This window comes from Podarcis pityusensis, assembly GCF_964106645.2.
Source record: "Podarcis pityusensis genome assembly, chromosome: W".
Lineage (NCBI taxonomy): Eukaryota > Metazoa > Chordata > Lepidosauria > Squamata > Lacertidae > Podarcis > Podarcis pityusensis.
Genome location: NC_138045.1, coordinates 16,944,615 through 16,964,527, shown reverse-complemented (window position 1 = coordinate 16,964,527; position 19,913 = coordinate 16,944,615). Strand labels below are relative to the sequence as shown.

Below are 19,913 nucleotides of genomic sequence, written 5' to 3'. Positions count from 1 at the left end.
CAAACTCGGCCCTCCAGAGGTTTTCGGACTACAACTCCCATGATCCCTGACCACTGTTCCTGTTAGCTAGGGATGATGGGAGTTGTCGTCCCAAAACAGCTGGAGGGCCAAGTTTGCCTATGCCTGTTTTATTATGTTTTTAGTGTTCTGTTGGAAGCCGCCCAGGGTGGCTGGGGAAACCCAGCCAGATGGGCACAGTAGAAATACATTATTATTATTTAAATTTTATTTTATTTTATATACAAACCAACAGGAAAACAGAAATATTTCACATACGCTACTGACACCAATTACAAACATTAAAACACCCTTGTGACTTCCCTCCACCAACATTCACCTTCTTTTGTACAGTATTACTGTATTTCACATTGCAATTTATATCTTTGTTTCTTAACTCTCTTAACTTATTATTATTTATTCTTACTCGACTTTACAAGCATTAATCCAAACATATCAACGTATTATTTTTTGAGCAGTGTCTGGACATATAATCTTCAAACAATTTCCATTATAGTCTTAATTTCTGCAAAACAATTGTTTTCTTCGAATAACCGAGATATTATTGAGACCAATTCCAAAGAACCTTTATATATGTTTGTACTTCGATGACAGCGCCTGTAGAAGTGAAATGTTGCTTACCCTCCTGATCTGATGGAGTCGGCTGCTGGGAATACAAATTGTAGAGGAAGAGACCAGCTGTGGGAGAGAAGGAAGACACAGACCTTTCAGAAGTTACCTTGCTTTGGTTGGGCTGAAAGCCAACACTCACTCAAGAACCTGGCATGCCACTTTGTAAAGAAGGAAAGATGAGCCGCTAATAAAAACTGCCCACAGAATTGTATAGTAAGAATGCCAGGGTGGATTAAAATCAATGATTTTTTTTAAAATAAAAAAATCAATTTTTAATAATTTAAATCGGATTTTTAAAATATTTAAATCGGATTTTTAAAATATTTAAATCGGATTTTTTGGATTTACCATATTTTTCCATCTATAAGACTAGGGTTTTTTACAAAAAATATAGGTTTAAAATTGGGGCTCGTCTTCTACACGGGTAGTGCTGAGGGGTGTTTGCTTAATTTGGAGTCCCCCAAAATAGGGGGTGTCTTATACATGGTATACGGTAAATCGGATTTTGAAAATAAAACGCTTTCGAAGAAAAAATCTTTGTCAAGATTTTCTATTTAAGTGACATTATAGTCCAAAGGCTATTCATCAGGAAATAAGGATTTGTTTAAAGTTTTTGTGTGCCCAGTCTCAAATCTTCCATTCTTGGGCAAGGTGATTGAGCGAGTGGTTGCTGAACAACTCCAGGCACACCTGGAAGAAGCGGACCATTTGGATCCCTTCCAGTCGGGATTCAGGCCTCATCATGGGGCTGAAACTGCCTTTGAAACTGCCTTGGTCACACTGGTTGATGATCTCCGGCGGACTAGGGACAAAGGTGAGAGCTGTTTCCTAGTTCTGCTGGATCTCTCAGCGGCGTTTGATACCATCAACCATAACATCCTTCTGGACCATCTAGAGGGGCTGGGAGCTGGGGGCACTGTCATACAGTGGTTCCGCTCCTTCCTCCGTGGCCGTGTTCCAAAAGTGGTGGTGGGGGATGAGTGTTCAGACCCCTGGGCTCTCACTTGTGGGGTGCCTCAGGGTTCTGTCCTATCCCCCATGCTTTTCAACATCTACATGAAGCCGCTGGGAGAGATCATCAGGTGGTTTGGGCTGGGTGTTCATCAGTATGCGGATGATACCCAGCTCTACCTCTCTTTCAAATTGGAACCAGTGAAGGCGGTGAAGGTCCTGTGTGAGTGCCTGGAGGCGGTTGGAGGATGGATGGTGGCTAACAGATTGAGGTTGAATCCTGACAAGACAGAAGTACTGTTTTGGGGGGACAGGGCGGGTGTGGAGGACTCCATGGTCCTGAATGGGGTAACTGTGCCCCTGAAGGACCAGGTACGCAGCCTGGTAGTCATTCTGGACTCACAGCTGTCCATGGAGGTGCAAATCAATTCTGTGTCCAGGGCAGCTGTTTATCAGCTCCATCTGACCCTACCTGCCCGCAGACTGTCTCGCCAGAGTGGTGCATGCTCTGGTTATCTCCTGCTTGGACTACTGCAATGTGCTCTACGTGGAGCTACCTTTGAAGGTGACCTGGAAACTACAACTAATCCAAAATGCGGCAGCTAGACTGGTGACTGGGAGCGGCCGCCAAGACCATATAACACCGGTCTTGAAAGACCTACACTGGCTCCCAGTACGTTTCCAAGCACAATTCAAAGTGTTGGTGCTGACCTTTAAAGCCCTAAACGGCCTCGGTCCAGTATACCTGAAGGTATACTGCGAGAAGCCAAGCATTCTGCACCCGCTGAAGTTCTGGGTCAGTCTCAAGGGCAGCCCCACGTAGAGTGAGTTACAATAATCAAGCCTGGAGGTGACCGTTGCATGGATCACAGTGGCGAGGTCAGGGCGAGAGAGGTAAGGAGCCAACTGCTTAGCTTGGCGGAGATGAAAAAATGCCACCTTTGTTATAGCTGCAACCTGCGCCTTCATAGATGTCGAAGATTACACCCAAACTTTTAATGGATGACGCTGGCACTAATTGCAACCCCGCAAGAGGTGGGAGTTGGCCCCCCAATCCCATATTGTCCCGACCCAGCCAAAGGACCTCTGGCTTCGAAGGCTTTAACTTCAACCGGCTCCCACGTAACCATCCAGCCACAGCTTCCAAACATCTGATCAGTGTGTCTGGGGCCGAGTCAGGACGGCTGTCCATTAACAGATGGACCGCCCAATCAAGTACAGCAGAAAAGTTGTCCAAATATAAACGGTTAACTTATTAAATAATAGTAATAATAATAATTTATTATTTATACCCCACCCATCCGGCTGGGTCCCCCCAGCCACTCTGGGCGGCTTCCAACAAAACACTAAAATACAATAACCTATTAAACATTAAAAGCTTCCTTAGACAGGGCTGCCTTCAGATGTCTTCTAAAGGTTTGGTAGTTATTTTTCTCTTTGACATCTGGTGGGAGGGCGTTCCACGGGGCGGGCGCCACTACCGAGAAGGCCCTCTGCCTGGTTCCCTGTAACTTGGCTTCTCACAGTGAGGGAACCGCCAGAAGGCCCTCGGCACTGGACCTCAGTGTCCGGGCAGAACGATGGAGGTGGAGACGCTCCTTCAGGTATACTGGACCGAGGCCGTTTAGGGCTTTCAAGGTGAGCACCAACACGTTGAAATGTGCTCGGAAACGTACTGGGAGCCAGTTTAGGTCTTTCAAGACCGGTGTTATGTGGTCTCGGCGGCCGCTCCCAGTCACCAGTCTAGCTAGCACATTCTGGATTAATTGTATTTTCCGGGTCACCTTCAAAGGTAGCCCCACATAGAGCGCATTGCAGTAGTCCAAGCGAGAGATAACCAGAGCATGCACCACTCTGGCGAGACAGTCCGCGGACAGGTAGGGTCTCAGCCTGCGTACCAGATGGAGCTGATAAACAACTGCCCTGGACACAGAATAAACCTCACAATAATTTCATAATTATCTTTCAATGCATTTCTAATAGTTTAACCACATCAGTTAACAAACACGGATCCATATGCTACCATGTTATTGTCTTAGAGAAATAAATGTTTTAAACTGTGGTGAAGGAAATGATGATTTTTCTCCTTCCAATCAAGTACAGCAGAAAAGTTATCCAAACAGGAACAATAATTTCATAATGATCTATGTGTTTCTGATAGTAGAATCAAATCAATCATTTTTGATGTGATGGTAAAAACTACTTTGAAAATTTATTCTTCCAAAAATGAAACCTTCCTCTGGTTTTCAATATGAAGAGGATGCCAGGAAGGTTGAACCTTTCTGTAAATAAAGGATTTAAATCAGGTCTTACTGACTAGTGATTTAAATAGTGATTTAAATTGATTTGATTTAAATCAAATCCACCCTGTTAAAGTGTACCTTCAGTATTCTGTTTTTATGAAGAGGATGCCAGCAAGGGTGAACCTTTCTGTAAAAAAGGATTTAAATCAAGCGTTATGGACTACTGCTTTAAATCGTGATTTAAATCGATTTGATTTAAATCAAATCCACCCTGAAGAACACTAATATTTCCACAGCTGTAACCTCCCCAGGACTATTGATTATGGTAGATATGCATTCCACCCATTTTAATGGAGGAAAAATACACTACCACTCAGCCTCTGCTCCAAGGCATGTGACCCTGAAAACCCCTTATTTTTACAGCATTGAAAGAATATTCATTCTTCTTAAAAGGAAAGAGGAATGACAGTTTCTCTCATGCAGATGCGATCAAACTCCATCATATAAATCTGTTGCAAAGGAAGGTAATATTGCCATATTTTTCGCTCTATAACACGCACCTGACCATAACACGCACATAGTTTTTAGAGGAAGAAAACAAGAAAAAAAATATTCTGAATGAAACAATGATGTATGATTTTTGTGCTTCATGCTGTGGCCACAGACATGTGATTTGACGGTGAGTTTGGGGTAGCCCAATGCAAAAATCCTGAGAATCCATGTGGATCTGTGCTTTGTAACCACATTTTTGCGCCACTGCGGCCCCAGGCAACAGTGGGTGCATGATTTTTTTGGTACAGGCTGTACCCATGGACATGCTATGTGATCTGATGTTGAATTTGGGGTGACCCAATGCAAAGATCCTGAGGATCCATGTGGATCCGTGCTTTGTAACCACGTTTTAAGTGGGGAGGGAAGGAAAAACACAGAAGGGACAAGGAGCACGAGAGGGGTGTGTGGAGAAGGAGCTGGCTAACAATGCAGGAGAGGGGTTTAACGGGAGGGAGGAAAGGAAAGCAAAAGTCCCCCCCCCCAAGCCAGCCCCCTCTCTCTATCTCCCACCTGCATGTTTTCTGGCTGCCTGCGCTTCCCTAGAATGCTTCCCTGGACGCAGCAGCAGAAGCACTGGAGCACGGAGAGGAGGCGCGGCGGCAGCAGCAGCTGTCAGTTGTGCTTCTAGCTGACGGAACCTGAGCCGGGTGGGCTGGAGCCTGCGCGCAGGGTGACTAGGAAGGAATTAGCAGGAAGGACGCGATCCTTTCCCCTCTGCTTGCCAGGAGGGCAAGGGACTTCCCTGCTCTTTGTTGCATTTGTCTGCTACCAGTCTCCTTGCTTAGCGTGTCTGCTTGCTGTGAGGTGACGCTGCCACAGCCTGTGCTGAGCAACGGAAGGGGAAACGATCGTGTCTGCCTGCTAATTCCTTCCTAGCTGCGTCACCTCACAGCAAGCAGACACTCTGAGCAAGGGGAATGGGCCATTGCTGGCCCAATCCGAGCAAACACATCAACCAAAAACAAAAGAGGGTGGGCAGTAAGACCCTGAGGCAGAGGGCAGGAAAGGAGTTCACTGCGGCTGTGCGCTCCCTGCCAGAAAGGGACAAGAACAAAAAGAGCAGAGCAGCGGCTGACTTTAATCGCCCAGTTAAAACCATACGCAGCGGGGAGCGCAAAACAAAATAGGAGTCGCAATTGAATCCTTAGGAAGGCGCTACAATAATTAGGCAAGGGGAACAGGGCTGATGAACAGACGGTAGCCTTGGGATGCCGTACAGATTGAGAGGCTCCACACACAAGGACACTCAAGCTCCCCCTTTAACCATGCGCTCTCCCGTGCAGCAACACGACTCACACGCCTCCACACACACACCAAAGTATGCCCGATACAGGAACCCCAGCAGCCTCCTCTCTGCAGCCTTCCCTCCTCTGTGACACGCGATCTGATTTTCGCCGCTGCACTTGGGCCAGCCGGCTCCAGGGCCCACACATTCGCTCAATAAGACGCACAGACATTTCCCCTTACTTTTTAGGAGAAAGAAAGTGCATCTTATCGAGCGAAAAATACAGTACTCTAAATATTTTAACAATGATAGAACCTGAAAACACCTTCATTGGTGGCTAAGAAGAGTTGAAGCATTATTTATATGTGGAATTTCAGCTGCAAAACTTATTCTTCTCACTGCTCATCTGTTTATCTGGTGGAGATGATTGACACTTTAGCCTACCATGTAGAGATTGATACTAAAGCTAATTCAATCTTGGGGCAAAATTAGCTGAATTTATTCCTGCCATTGAAAATGCTATCAGCTTGCCTCTTTGCAAGACAGAAAATTGCAAGTTCCTCATCTTGCAAAAAGTCATGGAAAGAGGAAACAAAGTTTACTGCATGCTCAACAACTTCAATCCTAAAAGAAGCTCAACAGCTTTGGGGCAAAATCGTAAAAAAAGCACAACTTCAATCCTAAATAAAGCTCAACAACTTTGGGTTAAAATTGTAAAAAAAGGTCAGCAGCATCAATCCTAAAAAAAGCTCTACAACTTCCATCTGAAAAACAGCTCAACAGCTTTGGGGTAGAAGTGTAAAAAAAGCTCAACAACTCCAGTCCTGAGATATGCCATGAATAGTTACGCTACAGAGCAGGGATTCTTGGCAGGCCATATTTCTATTTGCAATTTCTATTTGCGTGATTATGTCGGGCACGAGAGGAAGTCCGGACTCGAGTTCGAGTTCCGCCCTGATGAGAAACTGAGACATGCAAACGGCAGCAATTGTAAAAATGATGTCTGGATCAGAAAAGAAGCATGCGTACTCAAGAAGTAAAGAGGATGATCAACCCGGAGGAGCTTGGGGGGGGGTCCTTTTGTTCTTGGAGGAATTTAAATAATTTCCACGTAATACACAGCCAAGAAGCATGCCCCACAACACAGCATTATATACAGACATACACGGACACCAGCTCATTAGGAGACACCAGAGAGAAGTTGTTGACTTGCCATTTAAAAACTCTTATTTTTGGAATGAAGCCCAGTGCCTTTAATGAGAACTTGACAAACAAAGGAGAGAGGACTGAACACCCAAATAATTGGGCAGAGAATAAGATGGGGAGGGGAAAAACATGCCTCCTGTGTGTTAACAAAATAATAATAATAATAATAATAATAATAATAATAATAATAATTTATTTGTACCCCGCCCTCCCCGGCCGGAGCCAGGCTCAGAGCGGTTAACATCACAGAAAAAATACAATATGCATAATACATATGCATAAAAGCTTTGCTACAGAAGATGTGAGCCACAGAAACGACGACTGATCAGATTCAGAATGAGGGTGGATAATATTAGTATTGAATTTGAACAATAGCCGGAAATGCAGAGATGCGAATGAGGACTGTTATCTCCAGACATCTGGAACACGGGAAGTCCCAATTTTTAATTTTTTTTTACAATTGGAATATATAATTGGTGCACTGCTATTACTGTAATCTGGATTGGTTTGATTTGATTTGTCATTAATTGGAAGGTTGTGATTGAAAATGAATAAAATTTGAACAAAAATAAATACAAATAAAGAGGATAATTGATGATGGTGAAATCACGAAAGAAGATGATGCCTTATGGCCTCCTCCTGATGGAGTTGGCTGGCAGGAGCTGGAAATTGCAACTGGCGATGAAGACATCACTTTTGCCACCTCAAAAAGTGGTTCTCTGATTAGGGCGGTTCATAAAAAACTTTTTTTAAAAAAATGCCTGCTCCAAAGGTCTTATGTTACTACACTAGGGATTATATAGCTATCTCTGACATTTCATGCATATCAGTTAATATATTGACCCTGCTCCACTGAATTGAAATTTCAGCCTTCACAACATAGGAAAACGGCCAAGTAAACAGCTATTTTCATGGAGGAGGGTCAAGATATCAACTGATATGCATGAAATAATATTAGAGTCAAGGGCTGACAGCACAACCACCAATTCAGCTTTGATGGAAATGCAACGGGGCCTTCGCCGCCTGTCTGTCAGGCTCCCACACAGCCTCCCTCTTCCACAAACCCCTGGGGTTCGAATGCGCTTTGTACCTCACCAGTGCTTACCATGCTGTGCCGGTTCACAACCGTTGTGCTGTTCCAGAGGGTGCGCAAGACGTGAGGCTGAAAGACCTGGGAATTGTCACTGAAAGAAGCGAAAGCATCTATTACGTTATGCAGCTGTCTTACATACGATTCTAAATTCCTGATTGACTACTCTTCCCTTCCCACCCTCTTCTCTCCCATCCAAATGTCGACTATCAACTTTGGAAGAGGCTGCTTGGTTTGTTCTAAAATGTGCCACACATATTGCTAGCTCTATACAAATATGTAGCTCCCATGCACAGCTAGCACAATACCACCTGTAGCACTTTGGATCCTGGCCACACTGCTGCCATGCGCTCTATGTGGGGATGCCTTTGAAGCTGACCCGGAAACTGTAATTAATCCAGAATGCAGCAGCTAGATTGGGGACTGGGAGCAGCCACCAAGACCATACAACACCGGTCCTGAGAAACCTGCATTGGCTCCCAGGACGTTTCCAGGCACAATTCAAAGTGTGTTAAGAGGATGCCAGCGAGGCTGAACCTTTGTGTAAAATAAAACCTTACCAAGACCATATAACAATGGTCCTGAGAGATATGCATTGGCTCCCAGGACGTTTCCAGGCACAATCCAAAGTGTCGGTGCTGACCTTGAAAGCCCTAAACAGCCTCGATCCTGTATACCCAAAGGAGCGTCTCCAGCCCACCGTTCCACTGAGGTCCAGCACCGAGGGCCTTCTGGCGGATCCCTCCCTGAGAGATATGGGGTTACAGGGAACCAGGCAGAGGGCCTTCTCGCTAGTGGCTCCCTTCCTGTGGAACGCCCTCCCTCAAAGAAATAAACAACTATCTGACTTTTAAAAGACATCTGAAGGCAGCCCTGTTTAGGGAAGTTTTTTAATGCTTGATGCTGTCTTGTGTTTTTAATATTCGGTTGGAAGACATCCAGAGTGGCTGGGGAAGCCCAGCCAGATGGGCGGGATATAAATAATAAATTATTAGCATTATTAATTACTAGTGGAATAGCAGTATGTTGGCTAAGAGTATGAGCTGTGAAACAAGAAGCCCTCCGTTTGAAATTATTACGAATGAGGCCATTCAACAGGCCCAGTCCTCTATTGTCTCCCAAGACAGACAGATGCCAACAAAACAGGAGCCCCACTGATATCAACAGGTTACAGTGGTACCTCGCAAGACAAAAAACTCGCTAGACGAAAGGGTTTTTTGTTTTTTGAGCTGCTTCGCAAGACGATTTTCCCTATGGGCTTGCTTCGCAAGACGGAAACATCCTGCAAGTTTGTTTCCTTTTTCTTAACACCGTTAATACAGTTGCGACTTGACTTTGAGGAGCAACTCATAGAACACAGTGTGGTAGCCTTTTTTTAGGTTTTTAAAGACTTTGGTGATTTTTGAAGCTTTTCCAAAACTTTCCCGACACCGTGCTTCGCAAGACGAAAAAAATCGCAAGACGACAAAACTCGCAGAACGAATTAATTTCGTCTTGCGAGGCACCACTGTAATTGCCCATTGTAACAGACGTCTATAGCAGTGGTGGCCAAACTCGGCCCTCCAGCTGTTTTAGGACTACAACTCCCGTTATCCCTGACCACTGGTCCTGTTAGCTAGGGATGATGGGAGTTGTAGTCCCAAAACAGCTGGAGGGCCGAGTTTGGCCATCGCTGGTCTATAGGATACCAGTTCCCTGTGACCTTAGGTAGCGTAAAGTAGAACAACATTCCAATGTGCTCTCCAGATCCTTTATTTGTGTTTTAACTGTATGCTTTAAACCAGGCATGGCCCATCATGTTTATCATGTTATTGTTTTAGTGAAATAAATTGTTTAAATTGTTATGAAGGAAATGATTATTTTTCTCCTTCCAATCAAGTACAATGTCCAAATAGAAACAATAATTTCACAATTATCTGTATGTATTTCTAATAGTATAACCAAATCAGTCATTTTTGATGTAACTGTAAAAACTATTCTGAAAATTTATTCTTCCAAAAACGAAACCTTCCTCTGGTTGTCAATATGAAGAAGATTTCAGCAAGGTTGAACATTTCTGTAAAAAAAAAAAAAAAGAGGATTTAAATCAAGCCTTACTGACTAGTGATTTTAATCGTGATTTAAATTGATTTGATTTAAATCAAATCCACCCTGCTTTTACTCCAGGGGAACCCCCAGCTCACCTGGCGCAAAAACCACTTTTAAGCCTTCCATCGCATATATACCGTATTTTTCGCTCCATAAGGCGCACCGGACCATAGGGGGCACCTAGTTTTTACAGGGGGAGATCAAGGGGGAAAATCACATTTCCCCCCCAGCCCCAAAGAGCAGTGTACAGGCTGCGCGCAACCTCTCCCTGCCGGAGGGGTTGCATGCGGCTATGGCACAAGCCAAGACAGCGGTGTCTTGGCTTCCTCTTTAGCTGCGCGCAACCTCTCCAGCCAGGAGAGGCTGCACGGGGCTAAAGAAGCCTTAGCCCTGAGCAGCCTCTCCCTGCCGGAGGGGTTGCACGCAGCTATGGCATAAGCCAAGACAGCGAGCGGAATGGATCCTGCTCGTTGTTTTGGCTTCCTCTTTAGCCCAGCGCAACCTCTCCCTGCCGGAGTGGTTGCACGCGGCTATGGCACAAGCCAAGACAGCAAGCGGAATAGATCCCGCTTGGTTTTGGCTTCCTCTTTAGCCCCGCGCAGCCTCTCCCTGCCAAAGGGGCTGCGCACGGCTATCCCTGAAGCCTTCCGAGCGCAGCGCAAGTTCCCACTGCGCTCCTCAGGCTTCGGGTTCCTTTTGCTGAAGCCGGGAGAGCAAGACTCTCCTGGCTTCAGCAAAAGGAACCTGAAGCCTCCAGAACACAGCAGGATGGCCTTCAGGCGGCTATCCCTGAAGCCTGGAGAGCGAGAGGGGTCGGTGCCCACCGACGCCTCTCACTCTCCAGGCTTCAGCGAAAGCAACGCGAAGCCTCCGGAGTGCGGAGGGAACGCTCCCTCTGCACTTCGGAGGCTTAGCGTTGCTATCGCTGAAGCCAAGGAGCCTGCATTCGCTCCATAGGACGCACACACATTTCCCCTCAATTTTTGGAGGGGAAAAAGTGTGTCATATAGAGCGAAAGATACGGGATATATACAAGCAAGGTGCCTATAAACAATATTCACATTTCTGCTCTGGGTCTGTAAGCGCAGTAGTTGGGCATCCTATACGTCTCATAATACCCACACAAACCCCAAGTTCGGCTTCGTCGCACACGAGGGATCTTGGTCTGCTCGAGTCTCTGCGCGCCCATTCATTTCGAGAAGGCATGGCCAAACTTGGCCCTCCAGCCGTCTTTGGGACTACAACTCCCATCACCCCTAGCTCACAGGACCAGCGGTCAGGGATGATGGGAATTGCAGTCCCAAAGAAGCTGGAGGGCCAAAAGGGTGACAGTACCTCGGGGGGGGGGGTGTGATGCCTCCTTTCTGTTCCTACCGACCCCAATGCCCTTTTTGAAATAATAACTATTATTTTAAACAGTGGAAACAGTTGGTCTTGGCAAGTATTAACCACTCTCTTTTTTTTTTTTTAAATCATATTTATTAGAGTTTCCAATAATATAGAAATATAACAGAAAAGAAAAGATAAAGTATATTTAGAGCCTTACTTTCGTTATCTTCTTTCTAGGACTCCCTCCTCCCCCTCCCGACTATATTCCCCTTTCATTAATTTAGTTCCACAAGCTCTCACTCCCAATTTAAAACTTAATATGTTTAACCCATTAACCAATTTAAATTATACAATCTTACCATCATCCCTCATCATTAACAGAAAAAGAAAAAAGATTTTTCCCCAAGATCTACCCCAATTTCCTTCCACGAATTCCCTTTTTTTAAACATGCCAAATCAAAATACCATAATATACAAAAGTTATATAAAGAAATAGAAGATAAAAAATATAAGAAGGTTCAAAAAGATGGTTACATAGCCTTTGGATTCCAAAACTCCCCCCTCCCTTCCCCGGTTTGAATTCCCCATGTCCATCAGTCTATATGTTGTCAGCCTGGAGGTCTCAAGTCCATGGCCAGATTTTTCCCATTCCACCTTGCTGGCTTTCTTTTAATTTATTTATTTTAATAATGTTTAACTTCAAAAATCCAGTCTAATAGAGGCCTTTAATTTCCTTGGTCTTTGCTGCTCCTCCCATTGTTCTTTCCGTGTCGTAGTTAGTCCTTTGTTCTTTTTATTCCTTACTTTCTCAGGTTTCTTGTATTGTTCAGCTGCTAAAACGTTCTTATTCCGAGATCTGATATCTCTACAGAGGTTTGTTGTTCAGGAACAAAAACTTACGTCCAGTCCCTTCCTTTCTTCAATAGAAAATTCTATTGTCTCCTTTTAATGTAAACACCTCTGTAGACAAAATACTATTTCAGTTTTGCAGCTTTCCCAGAAGATAAGTCCTGTACAAATCCCAGAGTGATTTTCCACGTACGACCACTTGTAATGTCCCGAAACCCCTCTAGGGGGATTGTAGTAACTTTATATCCTCTAATCCAAAAGTCAAATTGTTGTTCCTTATTTTCCGACAGTTTATATCCATATTGTGTCAAATTGTAACAGAATTAGCCAGCAAAGTCCATGTAACAAAGTCCTCTTTATATTCTCCAGCTTTGACAGCTACTTTGACAGCTGTCAAAGTCTCCGTCTCTCTTCGCCAGGCTCTACGAATCGCCCCGGTTCCCAGGGGGGGTTGCATTTTCCCTCTCTCCCTCCACTCTTCTCCTCCAGCGCAGTTCTTGTAATTTCCTATCGTGGAATTAATGATTTTTGTCAACAATAAACTTCTCTTTCGATCTTGGTTACCCAGTCCTTGTTTTAGAATGTTTACAATCGGGGGGGGACTGACTTCCTTTTTAGATCACCCCCGCTCGGACCGAATCCGAAAAAAATTTCTTTTTTTTCTCCTTTTGTACCCGGTTTCCCAATTACTCACGGGTTGTTGTTGATAGTCCAAATTTCCAATGGAAGAAGTCAGCGCTCTCCGTCGAATGGCATGCGGCTGCGCTCGGCAGGGGAAGCAGTGGACTCAAAGCACCACGCCACTCCCCGGCACCCGATCCAAAGCCTTTAAAAAGGCTCCTTCACGAGTCGGGAGGGCGCTAGCGGTGCCAGCCGAGTCCCCATGTCCACGGGCTCCGTGCCCGTGGTTTTTAAGGGTAAGTATTAACCACTCTCAATTCCAACCTGATAATCACCACCTGCCCAGATTTTAACTTGTCTGAATTAATTTTAAGATTTATTTTAGATTTAAGATTGATGTCTGTTTTTATGCACATTGTGTTGTTTTTATGATGTTAGACACTCTGAGCCCGGCCTCGGCCAGGATACAAATTTATATTTTTTATTATTATTATTATTATTATTATTATTATTATTATTATTCCTCCTCCTGCGAATGGCCAGGCGCAAGAGGAGAAGGCGCCTTCCTGGCGCAGTGCCCCATTTCTTGGGATACCGGTTGAACTAGACTCAAACTCGGCCCTCCAGCTGTTCGAGGACTACGATTCCCATCATCCCTGACCACCGGTCCCGTGCGGTAGGAATGATGGGAGTTGTAATCCCCGAGCAGCGGGAGGGCCCGTTCCTCACCTGAGCCCGTGGATGAGTGGGGCACTATTGAAGCGCCTCAGGCCGCCCCCCTCACTCCCGGCCGGCGGCAGCTCCAGGTCCAACTCCATCTTCTCGACCTGGGCCATGGCGGCGGCGGGCCTGCTCACTGAGGGCGGCCTCGGCTGCTGCTCCTCAGGCCCGGCCTCCCAGCTGTGACGGGAGAAGCATGGCAGTGCCCGCGAAGAACTTGCCCGGCGGAGGAGGCTCCTCCTCCAGCCCGTCGTCGCCGCCGCCTCAGCTTCGCAGCAGGAGCGGCGTCGGAGCGTCTCCTCAGGCGGAGGCCGGCCAGCCGGTAGGCGTTGCGCATGCGCTGACAGCTGGATCGCCCGGCTGCTGGGCGAAAGGAAGGGAAACGGCGGGCAGGCCCTTCACGCATGCGCACGTTGGCCTCTGCGCGTGCGTCTCGCCGAAGCACGGCATTGGAGGCTGGCAAGCCGGTAGGCGATGCGCATGCGCGGGCTGTTGAATCGCCCGGCTGCTGGGAGAGAAGCGGGCCGCCCCTTCACGCATGCGTCCCGCTGCTCCTGCGCATGTCGGCCTCTACGCGTGCGTGCATCTGGCCGGAGCTGCTCCCGACGACGATTGCGCATGCTCAACCGAATAGAGGGCGGGGCAAAAGAAAAAAAGCCCGGGCGGGGGGAAGGCGAGCCTCATGATTTCGTCACCGCGGCTCTCCCTTGCCGCTCCGCCCATTGAGGGCGGGGCAAGCTCTTTACCGCAGAGTGATTTGCTGCTCTATTTTGACATCCCTAGACAACGGGCCAATCCAGAAAGTGGCTTCTGCGGTGGGAGGCCGGGGCCGCTGGAAGAAGCGTCATGATTCCTTTTAGGGCTGCGAGTTCGAGTCCTCGTTCGCTCTTTTGCCCGTGCCTTTGATTTTTCAAGGTATTATTATTAGTCGCTTGTCACCTGAAGCTCTCCAAGTGACTTGCAGCAAATAAAAATGTATAATCAGGGTGAATAAACATTAATGATCATTTTAAAATAATAATAATAAAAATTGGGTTTATTTTATTTAAATCGGATTTTATTTTATTTTTTTAATCGGATTTTTAAAAAAATAATAATCGGATTTTTAAAATAAAATGCTTTGGGGGGAAAAATCTTTCTAAGATTTATATTCTTTTTTTAAAAAAAATTTGCTTAATTGAAATAAAGAAAAGATTATTCATCACCCATTAATACAAAATTATAAAGGGGTCTGGGTAAAAGGCGGATCTACACGGATCCTCATGGATCCTCCACTTTTTTAAAAATAACTCCAACAAATGCAGTGTCAAATCATACCTAGAAGGCACGCCTACAAACTGGACTATAAAAAACGTGGATCCAACACTTTGCCACGCTGCAGCACCACAAAAACATGGATCTGAGGCACGGATCCTCATGAATTCATATGATTTTTATATTGAAACAAAATAAAAACACCATGATACTGTAGACCACATCTTAGTCTGTAGGCAGAACCAAAAAAATCACGCATCCACTGTTTCGTGGTGCCGCACTGGCGCAAAAACATGGTTAAGAAACACGGATCCTCATGAATCCTCATGGTTTTTGCACTAGATCAGCCCAAACTCAATGTCAAATTACATATCATGTCCAGGGGCATAGCCTGCACCACAAAAATCACGGATCCACAGCTTCCTGGCCATACCGTGGACCAAAAACGTGGTTTTGAAGCATGGATCTTCATGGATCCTCACGCTTTTTGCATTGGGCCAACCCAGACTCACTGTCAAATCACACATCATGTCCATGTGCACAGCCTGCACCACAAAAAACTCAGATCCGCGGCTTCCTGGCCATACCGTGGCCCAAAAACGTGGTTCCGAAGCATGGATCCTCATGGATCCTCATGATTTTTGCAAAAGACCAGCCCAAAGTCACTATCAGGTCAAACATCATGACCAGGGGCACAGCATCTACCACAAAAATCACTGATCCATGGCTTCCTGGCCATACCGTGGCCTAAAAACGTGGTTCCGAACCACGGATCTTCACGGATCCTCATGCTTTTTGCATTGGGCCACCCCAAACTCACTGTCAAATCACACATCATGTCCATGTGCACAGCCTGCACCACAAAAAACTCGGATCCACGGCTTCCTGGCCATATCGTGGCCCAAAAACGTGGTTTTGAAGCACGGATCCTCATGGATCCTCATGCTTTTTGCATTAGGCCACACCTAAATCACTGTCAAATCACACATCATGGCCAGGGGCACAGCATCCACCACAAAAAACTGAGATCCACGGCTTCCTGGCCACTCCATGGCCCAAAAACGTGGTTTTGAATCACAGATCCTCACGGATCCTCACTCTTTTTTCATTGGGCCAACCAAAACTCACTGTCAAATCACATATCATAGCCAGGTTCACAGCCTGCACCACAAAAAACTCGGATCCACACCTGCCTGGCCATACTGTGGCCCAAAAACGTGGTTCCGAAGCATGGATCCTCATGATTTTTGCACTGGATCAGCCCAAAGTCACCATCAGATCAAACATCATGGCCATGGGCACAGCATCCACCACAAAAATCACGGATCCACGGCTTCCTGGCCATACCGTGGCCGAAAACGTGGTTTTGAAGCACGGATCCTCATGGATCCTCACGCTTTTTGCATTGGGCCAACCCAAACTCACTGTCAAATCACATATCATGTCCAGGGGCACAGCATCCACCACAAAAATCATGGATCCACGGCTTCCTGGCCATACCGTGGCCCAAAAACGTGGTTTTGAAGCACGGATCCTCACGGATCCTCACACTTTTTGCATTGGGCCAACCCAAACTCACTGTCAAATCACATATCATGTCCAGGGGCACAGCCTGCACCACAAAAAACTAGGTTCCACAGCTTCCTGGTCATACCACAGCTCAAAAACGTGGTTTTGAAGCACGGATCCTCATGGAACCTAACGCTTTTCGCCTTGGGCCAGCCTAAACTGACCATCAAATCACACATCGTAGCCAGGGGCACAGCCTGCACCACAAAAAACTGAGATCCACGGCTTCCTGGCCACATCGTGGCCCAAAAACGTGGTTTCGAAGCACGGATCCTCACGGATCCTCACGCTTTTTGCATTGGGCCAACAAAAACTCACTGTCAAATCACACGTCATAGCCAGGAGCAGAGCCTGCACCAGAAAAAACTCAGATCCACGGCTTCCTGGCAACACCATGGACCAAAAACGTGGTTTTGAAGGTCGGATCCTCACGGATCCTAACGCTTTTTTCATTGGGCCGACCAAAACTCAACGGCAAATCACATATCATACCCAGGGGCACAGACTACACAACAAAAAACTTGGATCCACGGTTATCTGGCAACGCCATGGCCCAAAAACGTGGTTTCGAAGCACAGATCCTCATGGATCCTCACGCTTTTTGCATTGGGCCAACCCAAACTCACTGTCAAATCACATATCATGGCCATGGGCACAGCATCCACCACAAAAATCACGGATCCACGGCTTCCTGGCCATACCGTGGCCCAAAAACGTGGTTTTGAAGCACGGATCCTCACGGATCCTCACACTTTTTGCATTGGGCCAACCCAAACTCACTGTCAAATCACATATCATGTCCAGGGGCACAGCCTGCACCACAAAAAACTAGGATCCACGGCTTCCTGGTCATACCACAGCTCAAAAACGTGGTTTTGAAGCACGGATCCTCATGGAACCTAACGCTTTTCGCCTTGGGCCAGCCTAAACTGACCATCAAATCACACATCGTAGCCAGGGGCACAGCCTGCACCACAAAAAACATGGATCCACGGCTTCCTGGCAACTCCATAGCCCAAAAACGTGGTTTTGAAGCACGGATCCTCATGGATCCTCACGCTTTTTGCATTGGGCCAACCCAAAGTCACTGTCAAATCACACATCAATGTCCAGGGGCACAGCCTGCACAACACAAAACTCGGATCCACGGCTTCCTGGCAACACCGTGGACCAAAAACTTGGTTTTGAAGCACGGATACTCATGGATCCTCACGCTTTTTGCACTAGATCAGCCCAAACTCACCGTCAAATCCCACATCATGGCCAGGGGCACAGCTTGCACCGCAAAAAACTCGGATCCACGAGTTCCTGGCCATACCGTGGCCCAAAAACGTGGTTTCGAAGCATGGATCCTCATGGATCCTAACGCTTTTTGCATTGGGCCACCCCAAACTCACTGTCAAATCACACGTCATAGCCAGGAGCAGAGCCTGCACCACAAAAATCATGGATCCACGGCTTCCTGGCAACACCATGGCCCAAAAATGTGGTTTTGAACCACGGATCCTCAAGGATCCTCACTCTTTTCACATTGGGGCTCCCCAAACTCACCGTCAAATCACACATCATAGCCAGGGGCACAGCCTGCACCACAAAAATCACAAAAATGCCCTTACCTGCACTGTTAATGTCACCACTGCAATATTATTATTAGAGCCGATAGGAGAATATATGACTACCATATTTTTCGCTCTATAGGACACACTTTTTACCCTCCAAAAATTAAGGGGAAATGTGTGTGTGTCCTATGGAGTGAATGCAGGCTCCTTGGCTTCAGCGATAGCAACACGAAGCCTCCGAAGCGCAGAGGAAGCGCTCCCTCCACGCTCCAGAGGCTACGCGTTGTTTTCGCTGAAGCCTGGAGAGCGAGAGGGGTCGGTGCGTACCGACCCCTCTCGCTATCCAGGCTTCAGGGATAGCCGTCTGAAGCCTTTGGAGCACAGCGCAAGTTCCCGCTGCACTCCGAAGGCTTGCAGATAGCCGCCTGAAGCCTGGAGAACGAGAGGGGTCGGTGCACACCGATCCCTCTTGCTCTCCAGGCTTTATTGCGCTGGAGAGGCGCTGCACAGTTTTTCCTCCCTGCGCAGTGCCCCTTCAGTGAAGCGGGAGGAGAAATGGAAGGGGCTCCGTTTCTCCTCCCGCTTCGCTGAAAGGGTGCTGAGCGGAGAGGGGGAGAATTCCCCCCCCCCCCCGTTCTCCCCCTCCTATGGTTCGGTGCTTCCTATGGTCCGGTGCGTCCTATAGAGTGAAAAATACGGTATATATTGTACCAAGATATGGTTCATCTTCAAGAACAGATCAAATACATGCCAAAGTATTAAAGAGGAGAAAAAATATGAAACTGCTTACATACTGTCAACTAATATCCAGATTCAAGAAAGACTGTATGGCAAACATTTAAATCAGTGAAAAGACAGAATTTGAGTCCATCATAACAGAGTTCTACCTTTTGGGTAAAATTTATAAACTATTACTCAAATATGACACCAAGCCCGAACAAGCAAAACCTTATATGACAAAATGGATGCAAAAATTTTAAGAGCAGTTCACAGTGGAACAATGCGAACAATTATGAATAAAGGAATAAAATTTACTGCAAGTTAAGCGCTAAAGCAAAATTGGTACAGTGGAACCTTGGGTTGCAGACATAACCCGTGACTGAGGCACGTTCGCAACCCACAGCGTTCGTATCCTGAAGCGCCACGTCTGCACAGGCACCGGTGCAATTTGGCGCTTCTGCGCATATGAAAGCGGCGAAACCCGGAAGTAACCCGTTCCGGTACTTCCAGGATTCCCGTGGTCTGCAACCCAAAAACACGTAACCTGAAGCGGCCGTAACATGAGGTAAGACTGTACAAAAATGTTTTCAATGGTATATAACTTTGAAAAATATACAGAAGATGAATAATGCAATGAATGGACATTGCTGGAAATGTGATAGACCTTAAGGAATCTTCTTCCATTTATGGTGGACCTGTGAAAAGACCAAAAAGTTTTAGAGGAAAGTTCATTTCGAAATGAAAAAATGTAAAAAAAAACCCCTAAATTTGCATTGGACCCCAAAACTATGCTGTTGGGAATGACTCCTTCAGCTACTGTATTGTGAAATCATCAGTCGAACTATTTAGTTATATGACCACAGCAGTCAGAGTGGTGTTGGCCAACATATGGAAATCTGACATATGTCCTGAAATAGATGCATGGAAAGAGAAACTATCAGAATATGCAGTAATGGCAAAACTCGAGAATTTAGTAAATAATTGACTCATCTTTATAATTTGTATACAACTTAACAGAACTGTAACAAAATGAACATCTGTAAGGATTTGTATAATAGACCTTAGTTACAAAAATATTTCCTGTTTAAAAATAGAAGCTTTGTGTGTATATGATAAAGAAAGAAATATATAGTAGAAGAAATCTTGTCTGTCTGATCTAGAAATGAAATCATATTTTAAAATAATTCTTGCTTTAGATTTTTATAATCATATATGGTATTTCTCCAATAGCAAACTACCTAGAATTGGAAATAATATTTAGTACACTAACCTTTGTTTAACTCTTGATAAATGTCAGCTTGCTGAGT

At 45.9% G+C, this 19,913-nt stretch overlaps 1 protein-coding gene across 1 annotated transcript in view; it reads right to left on the bottom strand.

The window, feature by feature from the left end:
- The window catches only part of LOC308467755 (PABIR family member 2-like), a 41,369-nt gene extending 27,584 nt beyond the window's left edge, over nt 1–13,785 (bottom strand). Inside the window, 3 exon segments of the mRNA XM_080989465.1 lie at nt 640–696; nt 7,913–7,991; nt 13,514–13,785. Of these exon segments, the coding sequence (XP_080845591.1) occupies nt 640–696; nt 7,913–7,991; nt 13,514–13,620 (243 nt within the window). The 5' untranslated portion in view covers nt 13,621–13,785.
- Between the last annotated feature and the right edge of the window lie 6,128 nt (nt 13,786–19,913).